The 19,729-nt window shown below is 36.2% G+C and overlaps 1 protein-coding gene across 9 annotated transcripts in view; it reads left to right on the forward strand.

Moving 5' to 3' along the window:
• Positions 1-293: 293 nt before the first annotated feature.
• The window catches only part of LOC135195606 (transformer-2 protein homolog alpha-like), a 36,329-nt gene continuing 16,893 nt past the window's right edge, over positions 294-19,729 (forward strand). For 4 of the 9 annotated variants that reach the window (XR_010310190.1, XR_010310191.1, XR_010310192.1 and 1 more), the window contains exons 1-6: positions 296-512; positions 15,796-15,890; positions 16,626-16,787; positions 17,153-17,270; positions 17,431-17,493; positions 18,080-18,255. Coding sequence is in view for 4 of the 9 variants with exons in the window: in XM_064221931.1 (XP_064078001.1) it covers positions 15,802-15,890; positions 16,626-16,787; positions 17,153-17,270; positions 17,431-17,493; positions 18,080-18,255 (608 nt within the window). In the remaining 5 variants the exon portion in view is untranslated. Of the gene's footprint in view, positions 513-15,795; positions 15,891-16,625; positions 16,788-17,152; positions 17,271-17,430; positions 17,494-18,079; positions 18,256-19,729 lie in introns of all 9 variants that reach the window. The other 5 variants (XR_010310193.1, XR_010310194.1, XM_064221933.1 and 2 more) reach the window with 3 other exon arrangements.

Consider the following 19,729-nt stretch of genomic DNA (forward strand, 5'->3'; position numbering starts at 1 on the left):
TAATATTTAAAGACATTTTCGTGTTACTGCGATATTTTTTAAGGAAAAATGAAAGGAAGCCCATTAAAGGAAGAGAACAACGGTTGCTATAGTTTATAATCAAATAAAAAATTTTATGTAGTCTCACTTAATTTTCTTTGTTGTCCCTCCACAATGCTGTCTAAGCGTAGCCAACGAGAGAATAAATTAATCTAGAGTTGCGTCTGGAATTATTTTCATTCGAAAAATTATAATCTGGCTCTTTTTAGCCGGTGTTTGGCCATTCATAATAATCGTTGGTAGTATTTCCCGCCTTCCAGAACGGACCAAACATGGAGTCTTAGCGCACGCGCACTTCCCTCCTAATACCTGGCCCGGTCTCCCACCATTACCCAAAGTGTAAACAAAGTAGTCGGGACGTTGTCCTTTTCTTCCACTTATATTTCAATCTTGTGTTGCTGAAACCCGATCATTTTGCCTCGTCGTCAAGCCCCAGGTTCTTGCGTTACTGTTGGTGTAGTAGTTGAAAGGAGGTAAGTGCGGGAATTGTGTTTATTCAGTGTTATCAGTTTTGGTTTAATTTATAGCTTGGTGTACCCCCGCCGAGGCTGCGTACCATCGCCACTAAACTTAACACGAGGTAGTATTCCTTCCAAGTTCCAAGCCACGCACTAGGTATTACCAACTTGTTCAATCTTTCAGGCATTAATTGTGTAATTTAACTGCATTCATTTGTGCACAAATTATCAGAACTTGGAGAGAAGTTCACTTCCCGTTGGGGATCAACCCCCCCCCCCCTTATTTCTTACGTAATCGGGTAGCATAGCCTAGACTAACCCAAGGCCAATTCCTTTTTAGGTTCCTTTTGAGGGGCATCAAGCTAAGGACAAGGAGCTAACATTTTAGCATAAGTCCTAGCCTACCGTACCGCGCTATTTATTGTCACCGATAATAGAATGGGTATTTTGCAACTAGCCTGTTTGTCATTGGCCACATCAAAAGCCTACGATTGTGTAGGATTTAGACTTCTTGGTTAATTAAAGTAAGGAAGTGGATTTAGTCCACCTGACTCGAGAATAAGGGGTAAAATTATAGTTTACAGGTCTGCATCTCTGGCTACACACAATATTTTTCTTGCTTGTTATGATGTTTTTTGCATGTTTCATACCATGATTGTTTTCGGAAATGCTTAGTTTTCTGCTTAGGGTAAACAACAGCATGGACTGGCCCAACTCACCGACGGTCACGGATGGCCATCCTCCGAAAAAGTACTAAGGGTAAAAAACGGTATGGTATAGGGGTGGATCATATACGATCAACATGTACAACCCCCCAAAAAAGTACATTATAACGCGTCCTGACATCGCAGATGGTCATCAGTCGCGACTTGTTGGTGAGAAACGGAGCTAAAGACCTGTACTCTTCCTTTCAAAATAAGTATTTTCTCCAAAGTTAGAAATTAAGGCCAAATTTGAAGATTTAAACAGAGGGTAGTGAAATGGTGGTACAAGGCAGTCCAAATCTCATCAAAACGCATTTAACATTTTTACTCAACTCTAAATATACACACTTTGGTCTCAGTTCACTCCACATTGCCATTGCACTTTAAACCCGTTGCTGTTTCTGGTTTCTAAGCAGACGACGACAGACGACAAAACTGCAAAGTTATATTCCCTAAACTGTTTACTTTACTCGTTATTTAGTTTAAATTTACTTTATTTTAAAATTTTGATTTAATTCATGTATATTATCCCTTTTTTGCAACCAAATTACCCCGAAAAATTACAGATATTTCTAAAGTAGATAAAATCAAATGTTTCTAACGTTTTCGTACATCTGGCTGCCGAAAACCATAGAGGAATGAATACGGAAAAGTGCATAGAGGAACGACTACAGAAAAGTGAATTATATACTTTTTTTTTTTTTTTTTTTTTTTTTCCCTAGCACTTTTCATTGATTTCAGTCTTTATTAGTAGGGTAGAATATCACGACAGGCCAACCCTCATCACGGTGGACGGGTCTTATTCACTCTATATTTAATTGGTGAAACATGAATACAATTGCAACTCTAAGCATACCATTTAAGACTGAAGTTTCGTCAACATATTGTGATATATGAAAGCCCCATACGAACTAAAATAAGCATGTGACGCTCTTCGTAAAATATGTTTTCAAGGCAGTTTTGAAATCCAATATGGCGGCTACGTTTTGCATGGACAGTTCTCATCAGTGACGGCCACCATCTTTCCCCAGCCTTCCCAGCACTCATTTGAACAATGTTAGCGTATGTATGTAACGTTTATTGATCTTACTCAAGATTGCAGTTGTAATCAGCACAATAAAACAACATTTTGTTGCCTATATTAGTGAAAGTATGAAACTTGTTATTCCCGGGGTTATGGTTGGAACTGAATTCATTCTTACCTTGTAATCAGTGGTTTTATCCTTACTGCCATCACAACTGAAACTCCACAGTGCTTATTTGATTGTAATTATACACATTTTGGTCTTAATTCACTCCACAGTGCACTCGAACCACATTGCTGTTCTTGTTTCCTAAGCACTCACTCCGTAAACAAAGTTACGAGCAGCAGACGACAACACTGATTATGAGATGCAAAGCTTTAGTTCCCATTAATTAGTTTACTTTACTCAATATTTAGTTTAACTCTTACTTCAAAATGTTTATTTAATTCATGTCCATTATCCCTTTTTGCAACCAAATTAACCCCAAAAATTACAAATGTTTCGTATGTATACTTACGAGCAGACGACGTGAGGAAAAATGGCTCATCGTTGCCAATCTAGTGGAGCGTCACACATACGCCGATGCATTTACAAACTGTTTCGATGAATTCTAGTTGTCATAGTAATGCAGTAATGATAAAATTGCTCTAATATGTATATATACTACAAATAGATACGCTAATTTCACTTATTTCCCCGGTTTTGTGTAAGTCTTATACCTAGTTTGGAGGGTAAACACATACCAATTGACAACACTGATAAACAATTGAAGATCGCAAAACGCCGCAAAGAATGCCGTAGTCCCCTTGAATAAGTACGAATAAGTGCTGGTAAGAGGTGGGTTTACGATTGTTGTGATGAAAGTGCCCCAGCGTCTATGGGTACAAGTGGTGTGCAGATTTAGCACAGGAAATGGGAAGTTTGTTGACACAAGCGACTCCGTAAACATCAAGATAGCGTCAATCTTCGAAACATTTTTAGTTGTAAGTAAAAATTTCTAAAGCGTTTTGGTGAGATTTCCATTGCCGTAGCCACCCATCTCACTACCCTCTGTTTAAATCTTAAAATTTGGCCTTAATTTCTAACTTTGGAGAAAATACTTACTTCGAAAGGAGAGTAGAGGTCTTTAGCTCCGTTTCTCACCAACAACAAGTCGCGACTGATGCCCATCTCCGGTGTCAGGACGCGTTATAATGTACTTTTTCGGAGGGTGGCAAGCGTTGATTGTAGGTGGCCTGTTTGGCCTGCTGTGATGTTTTACCCTATCTTCATTATTTACTTTTTGTATATATGAAATTGTTTTACTGCCGGATTATCGCCGTAGTGTGACGCAATCATTTTCGGTCGATGCGCCTCTGTTTTCGCACCATAAGAAATTATGGGGCCGAATTTGCAATGACCAGAAAGTCGTTAAAAGAGGAAAGTGAGCATTGAGGGGCATATGTTTTGATTGAGAAAAATACAAATTTATTCAATAGCTAGCTTGTAAAAAATACTTGATTACAAAAAACTTGATTGACAACTAAGCAGCATACCTACTATGGGTTTCAGAGACAGTGCAAGCACGTTTTTGGGCAATACCTATTTCTGTAACGAACACTCGTAGCAGAACGAGATTTTGCTATATGCATTACACCCAGTGCCGTAATTTATAAGGGTATCGTGAATCACTAATCGTAAAGAATAACGACACTTGTCCTTGTACCAAGAGACAAAAACAACATTATGCAGAAATGGATACGAACACGTATAAAGCTCCACCTACCCTCTTCCCCCCCTCCACCCGCCAATTTCCTTTGCCTTCCTTTATCTCTCTCTCTCTCTCTCTCTCTCTCTCTCTCTCTCTCATTCGGTATGTGTTGACCCTCCAAACTGGGTATAAGACTACACACAAAACGTTGAAATTGGTGAAATTAGGCTATGTATTGGAAGTATATATACATAAATATTAAAGCAATTTTATCATTATTGCATTACTATGACAACTAGAATTCATGAAAACTGTTTATAATAATGAAACAGCGTATGTGTGAAGCCTCCACTAATGTGGCAACGATGATTTTGCCATTCTTAGCATGCAAACATTAAAGGTTACATTTATTTCTGGCATATGGTTATTAAAGAAATTCAAAATACTAATATAGACTGAAATCTATGAAAAGTGCTAGCAAAAACAGAAAAGCAAAAAATATATATATATAATTCACTTCTCCCTAGTCGTTCCTCTATGCATTTATCCGTAGTCGTTCCTCTATGGTTTTCAGCAGCCAGATGTACGAAAACGTTAGAAACATTGATTGTATCTACCTTAGAAATATCTGTAATTTTTCGGGGTAATTTGGTTGCAAAAAAGGGATAATATACATGAATTAAATTAAAATTTTTAAATAAAGTAAATTTAAACTAAATAATGAGTAAAGTAAACAATTTAGGGAATAAAACTTTGCAGTTTCGTCGTCTGCTGTTTGTAACTGTGTTTGTGGCGCGCACGCTTAGGAACCAGCAACAGCACCGGGTTTAAAGTGCAATGTGGAGTGAATTGAGACCAAAATGTGTATAACAATCAAATAAGCACTGTGGAGTTTCAGTTGTGATGGCATTAAGGATAAAAACCACCGATTACAAGGTAGAATGAATTCTGTTCAAACCATGACCCCAGGAATAAAAAGTTTCATACTTTCAGTAATGTAGGCAACAAAATGTTGTTTTATTGTGCTGATTACAACTGCAAACTTGAGTAAGATCAATAAAAGTTACATACATACATACGCTAATATTGTTCAAATGATTGCTGGGAAAGATGATTTTCGTCACTGTTCAAAACAGGTACATCCCATGGTAGCCGCCATATTGGATTTCAAAACTGCCTTGAAAAAATATTTTACGAAGAGCATCACATGCTTATTTTAGTTCGTATGGGGCTTTCATATATCACATTATGTTGACGAAACTTCAATCTTTTGAATGGTATGCTTGGAGTTGTAATTATATTCTTGTTTCACCATTTAAATAGAGTGAATAAGACCTGTACACCATGATAAGGGTTGGTAGTCGCTGGTGTTTTATCCTATTACAAAAAAACTTGATTGACAACTAAGCAGCATACCTACTATGGGTTTCAGCGACAGTGCAAGCACGTTTTTGGGCAATACCTATTTCTGTAACGAACACTCGTATCGGAACAAGATTTTGCTTTAGTGCATTACACCCAATGCCGTAATTTATAAGGGGATCGTGAATCACTAATCGTAAAGAATAACGATACTTGCCCTTGTACCAAGAGACAAAACTCTCTCTCTCTCTCTCTCTCTCTCATATTAAAGCAATTTTATCATTGCATTACTATGACAACTAGTCCGTCGGGTCGGCGTCGTAACCCTAGAACATGTGTTGTAGACCTGGAAATATAATTTACTGGGGTGTTTTTGGAGGACTTGGAACGGATTAGCCATTTTACATGTAAAATGTGCTCCAAGAACGAAAACCTCATGATACGAAGGGCGCCTCGGAGCGGATTAATTTCGTATATCAAGGTACTACTGTACTAATATAGACTGAAATCAATGATAAGTGCTAGCAAAAACAAAAAAGCAAAAAAATATATATATAATCCACTTATCCGTAGTCGTTCCTCTATGGTTTTCGGCAGCCAGATGTACGAAAACGTTAAAAACATTGAATTGTATCTACTTTAGAAATATCTGTAATTTTTCTGGGTAATTTGGTTGCAAAAAAGGGATAATATACATGAATTAAAATAAAATTTTTAAATAACAAAGTAAAGTTGAACTTAATAACGAGTAAAGTAAACAATTTAGGGAATAAAACTGCAGTTTCGTCGTCTGCTGCTCGTATCTGTGTTTGTGGCGCGCACGCTTAAGAACCAGGAACAGCAACTTGTGTAAAGTGCAATGTGGAGTGAATTGAGACCAAAATGTGTATAATAACAATCAAATAAGCACTGTGTAGTTTCAGTTGTGATGGCAGTAAGGATAAAAACCACCGATTACAAGATAAAAATGAATTCAGTTCAAACCATGACCCCGGGAATAAAAAGTTTCATACTTTCAGTAATATAGGCAACAAAATGTTGTTTTATTGTGCTGATTACAACTGCAATCTTGAGTAAGATCAATAAACGTTATATATATACGCTAACATTGTTCAAATGAGTGCTGGGAAGGCTGGGAAAGATGGTGGTCATCACCGAGCAGAACCTGTACATCCACATGGTAGCCGCCATATTGGATTTCACAACTGCCTTGAAAACATATTTTACGAAGAGCGTCACATGCTTATTTTAGTTCGTATGGGGCTTTCGTATATCACATTATGTTGAGGAAACTTCAATCTTTTGAATGGTATGCTTAGAGTTGTAATTGTATTCTTGTTTCACCAATTAAATATATTATATAGAGTGAATAAGACCCGGGCAGCGTGATGATGGTGGATCGTCCGTGATTGCTTACCCTAGTCTGTCATTTTCCGGAAACTTCCAGTCAGCATAAATTTTTTTTTTTTTTTTTTTTTTTTTTTTTTTTTTTTTTTTTTTTTTTTTTTTTCTGTTGGTATTGTGGTAATTCTGACTGCAAGGAACGGTCTCAAATACGAAAGCCACCAGGGATTGGGGCGTCCAGTTAATTTTGTCGTGTTTAGTAATTACAGTCGATCCCCCAAAAATAACGGTAAATTTTTAATAAGCAACCCAAATAATATAGGAAACTGTAATTTCCAAAGTAATACCTGACTCTTGAGTTATTTCCTAGATCTACAGCTACTTTTTTAACGGTCATTTAAAAAAAATCCGCATTTCTGAAAACAATCATGGTATTAAACATGCAAAACCCATCATAACAAGCAAGAAAAATATCGTGTGTAGCATAATTTGTAATATGAAAAAGAGCTTTTAAAATACCTTCTTATTTGTGTGATGGGCCAGGTGTAGGTTCGCCAAGAGAAGTTTCGTCAGCGTCGGTGTCTTCTTCACTGTTGGTGACGACAGTAGTAGTACTTGTGCAGTCTTCAGACTGTGGCGGATACACAACGGCCGTAAAGCGCCTCGGCGGCGTGGTTAGTATGTTATTAGCGTCCCACCTCGGTGGTCGCGGGTTCTATTCTTGGCCATTCCATTGAGGAGTGAGAGATGTGTATTTCTGGTGATAGAAGTTCACTCTCGATGTGGTTCGGAAGTCACGTAAAGCCGTTGGTCCTGTTGCTGAATAACCACTGGTTCCGTGCAACGTATAAGCACCATACAAACAAAAAAACAAAACGGCAGCAGCTTTGAACAGCTCATGAAGCCTCTCCTCAACTTTTAATTTCCACAGGAACAGATGCAGGGAGAAATACTGGACAAGGTATTCTGTTCTGAGCCCCGGCCTCTTCGTCCACTCCTTTACGTCCTTCCAAAGCCTCTCAATGTTCTGCGTATACCCCTCGTCGCCTAAACTCTTGTAGGCCACCCAGCCACCGACCCGGGGTGGATGTATTTTTTTTTTATAATGGGTATAAGAGTCTTTGCGCTCCTATCCAGAATTTCCTTGTCCTCAATTAAGGGTATTGTTATGAATTGCCCGTTTTCATGCTCCACCTCACCGAACAGCCACACTTGCCTCAACACTCTTCCATGACCGTATTTGGCTCTCACAAAAAATGTCTCCTCAATTTTGACGATGACACCTGTACCCCCAATTGGTGGCTGATTTTCTAGCCATGCACTTGTCACCTCACTGCAGAAACTGCACCAATCCACAGATGTATTTTTGACCAGTGTAGGGAACTTGAAATAGAGGAATGTTCCCAAAACTTTTGACTCCAGTGATTGACAAAACTCAAAATTTACCAAGCAGGAAGGTGTGTACCTTCTAAAAAGGTACCCTTGTAGTCACTTACTACAAAATTGCAGTACTTCCTCTTCTTGCTCTTGCTATAGCTCACATAACGGTCGCACACCCATTGCCTCCTGTCTGCTCTACCTACAAGGTTTTTCACACTGCATAAAACCTGTATGGGCAGTACCCCGTGTCTTCTTAAAAAGTGCACTGCCTTCTCTTCAAAAAAAACTTTAGATGCACAAAAGTAGCTAAGATCACAAGAAACACAATTCAACTATTATTGAATTGAAATTGGAAATATATCTGAAGTACGTGTGGCCCTCGGGTTAGCGGCAAGGGTTCCGTTCCTGGCCTTTGACGCTAAGCGATTTTAAAGCCTACGGCTGCTGCACTCCTCCCTTCGAAACTAGACCAGTCAAAGGCGCCGTAATCCAACATTATAGCATTATAAATACTGTAAAGTGAAAAAAGCCTAGCTTTAATCCTCTGGGTGTCTAGAGTATGTAAAGATATAATAAGGTTTATACAGTGCTGTGTACAGGTAGCTGTAATGTTTAAGTTACGATAATTCGTCTTACAGCCATGAACAACTGAACGAGAAAAGACTTTTCTAAGTACAACCGAATTGGATAACATCCGTTTGGCTTCTATTTCAATCATCGTACTACAGCACACTATTACAGTAGTTGTTATAAATGGTGTTATGTATAGAATAGAACTGAGATATCTTAATGTAATAACTTTATTCGCTATAGATCAAAGATCAATCGGGAAATGTAGTTAAATATAAGCCTAGTTATAACTGAAGCTGAGAAAACTGTTCAAGCTGCTAATGACTTATACATCGGCAACAAGGATGAAACTCCAGTAAACGTATGCCATCAAACACAACCGTAGATTACATTGAGATAAAATCATTTAATCAAAACTACTGTGCTTGAAAGAACACATTTTACTGTTGGTTTCACACCGATATAAGATAGATAACGTAAAGTTTGTATTGCGATGATATAAAGGAGAATTGCGAATGGAATCACATAATTTTTTTTCGTAATAAACTTGCCGCCAACATAATCTGTTAACAAAAAAAAAAGTAGTTCACATTCATGACGAGGCATATTCAATTCATATTTCCACCTAAAAACACATTTTATGAGGAAAAATAACCTTGTCTCATATTAGTCAAGTACAGGCAGTCCCCGGGTTGCGATGGTCTCGACTTACTACGTTCCAAGGTTGACACTTCAATTATATTTATCAGACATTACTTCCAGGGTTACGACGCCTACAACGCTCATCTGGCAGATGAAATATAACACCAAAAATGCAAAATAATCAATATTTGAAGGTATTTTTTATGAAAAATGTCATAAGAATGCAGTTTACATAGTTTTTAATACACCCAAAGCATTAATAGTAGGGTTTTCTAAGGATTTTTGACGATGTTCCGGCTTACGATGCGTCTCAAGAACAGAACCCCTGTCGTAACCTGGGGACCGCCTGTATCTAGATGTTCGTGTATGCTAACTAGAAATAAGAGGATTCGCTCAGAATTGCATTATGGTGAAACAAACTCGTATTTGCCATCAGTTGATTTCAAACCACAACATTGGCCGCTCCGCAGAATACTAGCTTAGATTTGCCATAGTATTTTATAATACAATAATATGAGATTACATACAATATTATTGGATGCAGTGAAGCAATGTACAACTTTTTAAAGGATTTATGGAAAAGACGCATAATTAATAAAATAACCATGCATTTTTCGGAACAGTGGCGGACAAGAACGAACATGAAAAAAACAATGCCTGACAACATGGAGCGTAGTTACATAGGCTGCCTTAATTTGTATCATTTATGTACAAAAATAAAAATACCCTATACGTAATATATGTTCATACACATTTTAAACATGAAAGCATAAACATTTAAAAAATCGACACATCGATCGCTAAATTTGCACTCTTTTTAACTATATTTTCAGAAGAGCGGCAAACAGCGGCTCACAAGAACGAACATGAAAAAAAACATCGTATTTGATATAATGTGAAGGGCAGTTTCAAAAGCTGCCTTTTTACTATATTTCTGCACAGAAATAAAAATACCCTATACGTAATACATTTTCATACACATTTTAAACATAAAAGCATTAACATTTATAAAACAGATTTTTACTAGATTTTCGGAATAGCGGTAGGCGGCGGCTCACAAGAAAGAACATGAAAAAACATCAGATTTGATAACATGAAGGGCAGTTTCAAAAGCTACCTTCGTATCATATTTCATGCAGAAATAAAAATACCCCATATGTAATACATTTTCATACACCTTTTAAACATAAAAGCATGAACATTTATAAATCAACACATCCATAGCTAAATGTGCGCTTATGTAACTATATTTTCGGCATAGAACAGCGTCAGAGGCATGTATTTTACCCTAATACCTATGTAATAACTCTCCATTGCAATTTGTTAATATAATTTGCTTAACCTTTATGGTCTGAATGGCATTTCTACAAATGTATCCGCTAGGCAGCGGCGCTGTTAACTGAAAATTGTGCCGTAAAAATACATTAAAATGCCTTATTTTTTTAATAATTATTTTTGACGACACTTGTAAAACCGATTTGCCGCTGAGCGATTGCGCCGTTAACCGCTGGCCGCCTGTATACCTAAAAATATTTGAAAAGTGAACTTCCATTGGTTATAGAGACTGGGAGGGGCTTCAAAAAACGTGCCTACTGAAGAAATCGAAATAGTTGGATAAATCAAATGCACAGGTAGAGCTTTGATGCACACGCAAAGGGGTTTCTAAAAACGTGGCAACTGGAAGAAATCTAAATAATTGGATAAATCAAATGTGTGGGCGGAACTTCAACCAAATGGTCTTTAATGAACGCACACAAACGAACGAACAGGAGCAGTTTCAGGCAAGGTGAAGATCAACTTGAGACTTAGAAAATTTATTAGGAAATTATGTTTACTGAAGTGAAAAATCTAGTTTTTAGAATAAATAATTATCTAAGTAAATTTTGTTTGCGACTAATACAGAGGCTCATCATGTTTAGTTTTGAGATCTACACAGCTGTATAGGTTATATAGCTCTATCTTATATTGGTAACTTTTCAACATTAATTAATCATATCTCCAAAACGATTTTTCATTGTTGGGTTGCAGATCAGGTGTAAACTATAATAATACCGACAACCGCATTGAGTCCACCTGACTGGAGTATAAGGCCTTTTTCGCTGTATATTTAATTGGTGAAACAATTTTGTTACATCTTTAAGCATACCATTCAAAATATTGAAGTTTCGTCAACATAATGTGATATAGGGGAAACAACTGAGTGGACTACCTGGGCTAGTCTTCCCAGCTCATTGACCCACGTTCCATAAAAAGTACTTTAACACATCCTGACAGTGGAGTTGGACACTAGTCATGAGTCATCAGTTGTGGAAGCAACACCTCGAGACCTCTACTTTCCTCTCGAAATAAAAGTTTTCTCTCAAAGTACAAAATAGGGAAACAACCAAGTGGACCAGCTGATCCAGTCTAGTCCGCTTGTTGATCCACTCTTTGAAGAAGTACTTTTGCTCACTTTGAAACTAGAGTTGAGGTCTCGAGGTGTTGCTCCCACCACTGATGACTCATGACTGGTGCTCATCTCTGGTGTCAGGACATGTTAAAGTACTTTTTCGGAGGGTGGATCGGTAGATCCAAGCCCGTATACCGCGGCGAACTAGACTATGCGACATTTTTCCAGTTTCGCCTCTGAACAAGAATTTAAAGTAATATTTTTTGTCCGGCTGTAATTTACCTTTGAACCCTATCCTACAGTAAGGGGGACCGATGGGAATGGGGGGTTTTGGGTGGGGTAAAACACTTGGGACAATTATGCCTTACAACTCTCTCCTACGGTAAGGGGGACCAATGGGAATGTGGGGTAAAGCACTTGGGGGAAGGTTTTGCCGTGTTATTGTGTTATTTCCTCTTATTTATGACAGTTGAAACACGAAATACAAGCTGAAATAAAGCATTAATTAAACCAATAATGGAGCCTTTACATAGCCAAAATCCACCTATTACTACTGCTATTATGACGTTGAAACACGACATACAAGCTGAAATAAAGCGTTAAATAAACCAATAATGGAGCCGTTACATAGCCAAAATCCACCTATTACTACTGCTATCATGACACCGAATCCTACTACGCATGCGCCATGTTATAAGGGAGCTTTTGTTACAGACACTGACTTCCTAAGTGATATATTATGGGTTGTTTTTTTTTGGGGGGGGGGTACATGTATTTAACCAATCATGTTATTTACATCCCACCCCTTGTTCTGTCATGTAGTCTTCAATGGTAAATTCTGGTTTAATTACAGTCGGCCGAATGAATATTACTATAAATTCTTGTGCAGGAGGTAAAATAACAGGAAAATGTCAACTGCCATAGTCTACTGTACTGCGGAATACGGGCTTAGAATTACCGGTGGATTAACAAGCTGGCAAGACTGGATCAGCTAGTCCACTCAGTTGTTTCCCCTAATGCTATAATTTAAGATTGAACAGAGATTAATGACGGTCTAGCCGTGTGCAGTGCAAACTTGCCTCCATGACCCTTTTGAAAGTTTTACTTAAAACACCTTGCATGTAGAAGATTGACACCACCTCGATGTAGGGGAGTCACTTGTGTCAATAAACATTCCATTTCCTGTGCTAAATCCTTACACCACTCGTACCCATAGATGCTTGGACACTTCATAATCTTAAACGATGATGACGATCACCCTCAAGTCCCAGGAAACTTGTGATTTTTCGGGAGGAAGAAGAAGAGTGCGCTACATAATTTTGAATTAGTTAAAGATCAGTGTAAGGTTATGAATTACATAAATTTATAATGTATTCATGATATTTAATTTGAAAATATTTTGTTGTTGAAATTTTAAATAGATTCCTGACACAAATGTCAACGGTTTTGCTGTGAGCAGTAGCTATGATATTCGTGCTTTCCTATTTTTTATAAAGTGTTGCCAATTAGTATGTTTACTCTCCAAACTGGTAGTATAAGACTTACACAAATAAATGAAGTAAGAGTATCTATTTGTAGCATATATACATAAATATTAGAGCGGTTTTATCATAATTGCATTACTATGACAAATAGGATTCATGGAAACAGATTGTAAATGCATCAGCTTATGTGTGAAGCTCCACTAAATTGGCAATGATTGAATTTTGCCATTCCTAGCATGCAAACATTAAAGGTTAAATTTATTTTAGGCATAGGTACAGGTATTAAAAGAAATTTATTTTAGGCATAGGTACAGGTATTAAAAGTAAAAAAAGTCAAAGTAATAATATAGACTTGAATCAATTGAAAAGTGCTATGAAAAAATTAATTTTTGGCAAGCCAGATGTACATACAGGGTATTCATAAAGTCCCAATACCATTACTTTAAGTATGTATTGCTCAGAAACCATATAACAGTAATGCTTCTCCTTTTTTTCACATTCAGAGCACTTCATTTTTCAAAAAAATGTATTATTCTGTTTTATGGTTTCTGAGCAGTAAATACTTGTAATGGTATACAGGGCCTTTTTGGACACCCTGTACATTAAGACACAGGTTGTTCCCACTATGGCTTTGCTGTTAACAAACTCAACTTACTTTCAAGTACAATTTGGAGTGAATTATGAACAAATTGTGTATAATTACAATCAAATAAGCACTCTTGAGTTTCAGTTGTGATGGCAGTAAGGATAAAACCACTGATTACAAGGTAAAAATGCATTTCAGTTCAAACTATGACCCCGGGAATAAGACTTCTCATACTTTCACTAACATGGGCAACAAAATGTGTTCTATTGTGCTGATTACAACTGCAATCTTGAGTAATATCAATAAATGCTACATATATTATACGCTAATATTGTTCAAATGAACACTGGGAAGGACGTGGTCTCAATGCGGGAGATGAAAAGGACCGTATGCGAGTAGACACCATTTGTATTTAAAAACTGCCTTGAAAACATATTTATGAAGACCTCACATGCTTATTTTAGTTCATGTAGCACTTTAATTTGTGAAACAATACAAATACATCTTTAAGCTTACCATTCAAAAAATTGAAGTTTCATCAACATAATGATATGTGTATATGAAAGTGACACAAACTAAAATAAGCAAGTGAGATCTTAAGTAAAATGTTTTCTAGGCAGTTTTTAAATCCAATAAGGCGTCTCCTCACATCTGGTCCCTTTCATCAACACAATTGGGACCACATCCTTCCCAGTGTTCATTTGAACAATATTTGCGTATATACGTATGTAACGTTTATTGATATTACTCAAGATTGCAGTTGTAATCAGCACAAAAAAACATTTGGTGCATATATTAGTGAAAGTATTAGAAGTCATATTCTTTGGGTCTGTTTTGAACTGAAATTTATTTTTACCTTGTAATCAGTGGTTTTATCCTTACTGCCATCAACTGAAACTCCACAGTCCTTATTTGATTATAATTATACACATTTTGTTCTTAATGCACTCCAAATTACACTTGAAATACATTTGTTTACAGTGAAGCCATGGCAGGAACAATTTTTCCGTCTTGTTGTATAGGGTGTCCATAATGTCCCACTACCATTACAAGTATTTATTGCTCAGAAACCATAGACAGAGTAACTTTTTTTTTTAATGAAGTGCTCTGAATAAACTTGAGGAAATGTAGAACATTCTTCAAATAATTGTGTTGCTCATATGTTATAAGGCTTCTGAACAATACTTGTAATGGTACTGGGACTTTGACACCCTGTACGTACATCTGGCTGCTAAAAGCACTGGCAAGCAGAAGACAGATTAGTCAATTGTTCATGTCAAAGTTGTTGTTGGGTGTTTTTTTTTTTTTTTTAATGGCGCTCTTTTATTCAAGTCTGTCTTCACACACATGCTGATGTATTTACAAACAGTTTCCACGAATTCTAGTTGTCATAGTAATGGAATGAATATAAAATTGCTCTAATATTTATGTAATATATATTTCACTTATTTCCACGGTTTAGCACAAGTTTTATACCCAGTTTGGAGGGTAAACACACCAATTGGCAACAGTGATAAAAAAGATATACAATATATATATATATATATATTATATATATATATATGTGCAAAAAGTACTAGTTTTTGCAGAGTACTGTTGATGAGTAGGTATGTCTTCCTACAGGAATGCAGAAGTTTGCAACACTTAAATTTCTAAAGTTTAAAATGAAATGCAATGATATATGATCAAATGGAGTTGAACATAACATGCAGCCAAATGTTACCCTAAGTATATACAGTATTTTGCCTTTTTGAAGTCTTATTTCTTCCGTCGGATTGGCATCATAAACCTGGAAATAATTTCTGATGAATATAACTGAAAAGTGTCGCAATATTGGAACATTGTAAGCCAAAATTGTCAAAGCTGGGGACTGCGTTCTGTAAATTACCACAAGTATGAGACTTTGAGCAAGTGACGCTACAAAACAAGGTGCTGTATGTGTACAGTACATGAATCCTCTTCCCAATGTTAAAAGTTTTGGAATATAGTGTATACTCCACTAGTCTTTCACCATAAATGTCAATGTCTAGCTGTGTTCTCCCCTTCATAAAGCTTGAGTAGTTTAGTGATGATCATTAGAAATTACTATGGTGTTCAAGTATGTAAATTTCTCATTAAACAGGTAAAGATGAGTCAGTCCCCTCGACGAAGCCTCAATGGGGTTTCACCCTCCCGAGACAGATCTAGGGACAGGGATCCTTCATTTTCAAGGTCAAGGTAAGTTGAGGTTATCTCCCTTTTGTCATTTCTTAAAAAAAAAAATAATAATAATTTTGAACTGAATGAATCTAGTTGTAAGCAGAACATTCATGATTTACTGTGAAATTTAAAATTAATGTAATATCAGCTTAAAATAATGGTAGTGAGCTTAAAATAATGGTAGTGTTTGGATATAGACCAGACTGCCTTTCTTGGGAAGATTGTCTATCTGATATACAGTATACAGGGATTCAAATAAAAAATTATAAAAGCTCATAGTACGGAATTATTGAACTGGGGCAGCAAAATCAGTGAAGCCAAGAGTGAAAGTTAATGTTTTAGATTCCTTCTATACTCCATCCAGTGTATCATTTATTTATGATAACATTCATTTTTTTTCTCTCTAATTTTTGTGCCGTTCTGAAAGTCTCGGCTTTGTTGCCTATAAAGCTTTATTTTCCCTCAGCAAATTTTGCTTTAATGATTTAGATCTTTAGTGTCCCCTGGTTTTACCAATGTGCATATATAGTAATTAGAGGCAGCTGTATAAAAATTATAGAATAAGTTCCTGAGATGCCACTGCCATCCCAGTAGAGCAACACTTATTCCAACAAATGTAGAACAGATCTAAATCGCATTGTTATCACTGGCCTTACTCGAAATATCTTAACCTCCCTTTTTTTTTAACAATTGAAACTTTTTAAACGATTGATGGGTGTCCTTGTAGGGAAAAAATGTTTCTGTTATTTTTAGGTCACGTTCCTCAGACCGCCGTGATAGCTATAAATACTCTTCACGAAGATCTACCTCTCCAAGATACCGTGAAGAACGTTACAGAGATGATAAGTATTCTACATCATCACGACGACGTTACTCCCGGTCACCATCTTATTCCAGGAGCCGCCGTGGCAATAGGTTAGTGATTTTATATATGTATAATTATAATTATGAAGTACTAATTTTTTAAAATTAGGCACTGGTACAAGCATAGTATTTTTAGCTTATCAAGAAAAGTCAAATCTTCCTGGTCGGTTGCATTTATATAACTTTAACATGAAGTAGAAGCTGTCTGTGGTAGGGGAATGAATGTTTTATGGATTGAACTTCCCATTAGTATACAATTTTCTTTAAGAATTCTGGGAGCAAAATCAAGTTATAACATTTTTTATTATATTCTTAAGACTTTAGCACCAGTATTCAGTGGGGTCACCAGTAAGAAGTTAAATTCAGGTTGAATTATAGGGGATCAGGATTGTGTTATGTATTTTTTAAAATTTTAGATCTCGCACAAGATCCCCAATGTCTACTCGCCGCAGACATCATGGAAGCAGAGAGGACCCTAGCCCCAGTACGTGTTTAGGTGTGTTTGGCTTAAGCATCTATACCAGTGAGAGACAGGTATTGTATTTAGAATTGGAAGTTATTTTGATAATATTTTATACCTGAGATACATGTGGTTCACGTAATGAAAATAGAGGTATGCACCTGCTTGGATACATACACATTTTTTTTTTATATGTACTACTATGCATAAACTAATGTGACATTTCTGTTACAGCTTCACCACCTCTTTGGAAAATATGGACCTCTGGCAAAAGTTCAAGTTGTTCTTGATGCCAAAGTGAGTATTCTTTACTTTTAATTTTATATATATATATATATATATATATATATATATATATATATATTATATCTATATATATATATATATATATATATATATATATATATATATATATATAACTGATTCTTGCACTTATTTTCTTGAATAAAGTACTTGTATACCTTTGAAAAAGTTAAAGTTAGTTTTATTAATTTTTTTTTTAATTACACGCACTTTTTTTTTTTTTTTTTTTTTAAAGGAAATTTGTAGTTTTCTCAGTGATTGGAAATGTAGCAAACTTTTGACAGCCAGTGTGATATTTTACTTTTTATATATATATTTTACTTTTTATATATATTCCCTTATTTTTTATGGAAGGTCATGGAAGGTACTTGATTGTGTTAATTTAGTTTTAACATTTAATCCCAGATTATTTTTGAGTAAACCAACTTTTGTCATTTGAACTCTTTGGCGTTAACATTTTTTTAGACCTGGCAACAAGATATCCATTTGGCCATTTAGGATGAAAACAAGATGTAGTTGCTCAACTTTTGCCCATATTGTTTAAATCTCTTGAATTTTCTCATCTTGTGTTTTGTTTCAGACTGGACGGTCACGTGGCTTTGCTTTTATATATTTTGAGCATATGGATGATGCCACAGAAGCTAAAGAACAATGCACTGGTATGGAAATAGATGGCCGCAGGATTAGGGTAGATTATTCCATCACAGAGCGCGCGCACACACCTACCCCTGGTATCTACATGGGAAGACCTACAAAGTAAGGCTGTTGAAAATTACTTTTATTATAATATATAGTGGTACCTTGACGTACGAGTGAATTAAGTCGTCACTTGGTCGATTTTTTCCTAGTTAGCAAGCAAAAAATTGTGGTACGAACTCGAGATGGTGTAGCGACCAAAATTAAGATAAGCAAAGAGGAGAAAATAAATATGCATCTTTTCCATGGGTTTTAAAAAGTTACATTACTTCACTGTATCCAATAATACAGTATATATTCTCATAATATTGGGTTATAAAATACTAACATAGCTGTCAAAGTTTTGGTTTGGAAATCAGCTGATGGCAAATAAGAGTTTGTTTCGCCTTATTTAACTCTATTCTGAGTGAATTTTCCTGCTTCTAGTTGGCATAAACAAATATCTAGATACTTGACTCGTGTGAGACAAGGTAGTTTTTCATTATATGATGTGCTTTTAAGTCAAAATATATGTCTTGTTGTGGTTGTGAAGTAAATTAGTGTTATTGTTAACCCTTAAACGCCGAGCCGGTATTTCCGAAAGTGTCTCCCGTATGCTGGCGGTGTTCGCGAGTGAGCGCCTAAGCGGAAAAAAGGCTTTTCAAACAATCACAGCACGCTTAATTTTCAAGATTAAGAGTAAATTTTTGGCTCTTTTTTTTTTTCATTGCCTGAAGTTTAGTATGCAGCCATCAGAAATGGAAAAAAATATATCATATATAAATATTGGAATATGTGACAACGCGAAAAAAAATTCATATATAATTGTATACAAATCACGCTGTGAGCAAAACTGTTAAAGCTAATGAGTTTTATAGAGTAAAAGTTATCTAGCTGACGCCATGGCCAATGATTACAAGCCAAGAGTCTAAAAGCATTCATTACGTAAGCAACGTAAACACCTTTTGACGGAATGTTGCCCCGCCCATCCACCAGACAGAAATTCATTCACCTTGTTCCATCGGCTCTGAAACCCAAAGACTTTGTGATTGGTGGAACAATACATAGATGTGGGTGGGGTACCTGTGCTAGCATAGTAATACAACTGTAGCAGTAGTGCCGCAGCAGTATAGCAGTAATATACATGAATTAAACTTTTAGGCCAACTGCTAGGATCCTTGAGGATCATTTAGCACTTATTACAACTACTCGAGAAATGAGTTTTTATAGTAAGAAGTTAAATTTTCTAGTCCAACAATGTCCATGAGTGTCTTCAGTGTTATCCTGAATTATAACGAGGCCAAAGTGGGTGGAGCCTCACAAAGTCATCATTCTGACGATAATTATTGGTGAAGGTTTAAAGCCAAAATACGGTGCCAGCTATTGTTTTTTCAGTAAATAGGTAGATAGCCAATAGATAAAAATGTTGACATTGGATGTAGCAGTTATCAAATCAAGCTTGTCTACTATGTTTTTGAAAATTACCAACTATTCCCTACATCTTGTCAATCTGATTGTGACCTATAAAGTAGACTGTAATTTCTTACGAAACTTA

Source organism: Macrobrachium nipponense, chromosome 16 (assembly GCF_015104395.2).
Source record: "Macrobrachium nipponense isolate FS-2020 chromosome 16, ASM1510439v2, whole genome shotgun sequence".
Taxonomy (NCBI): Eukaryota; Metazoa; Arthropoda; class Malacostraca; order Decapoda; family Palaemonidae; genus Macrobrachium; species Macrobrachium nipponense.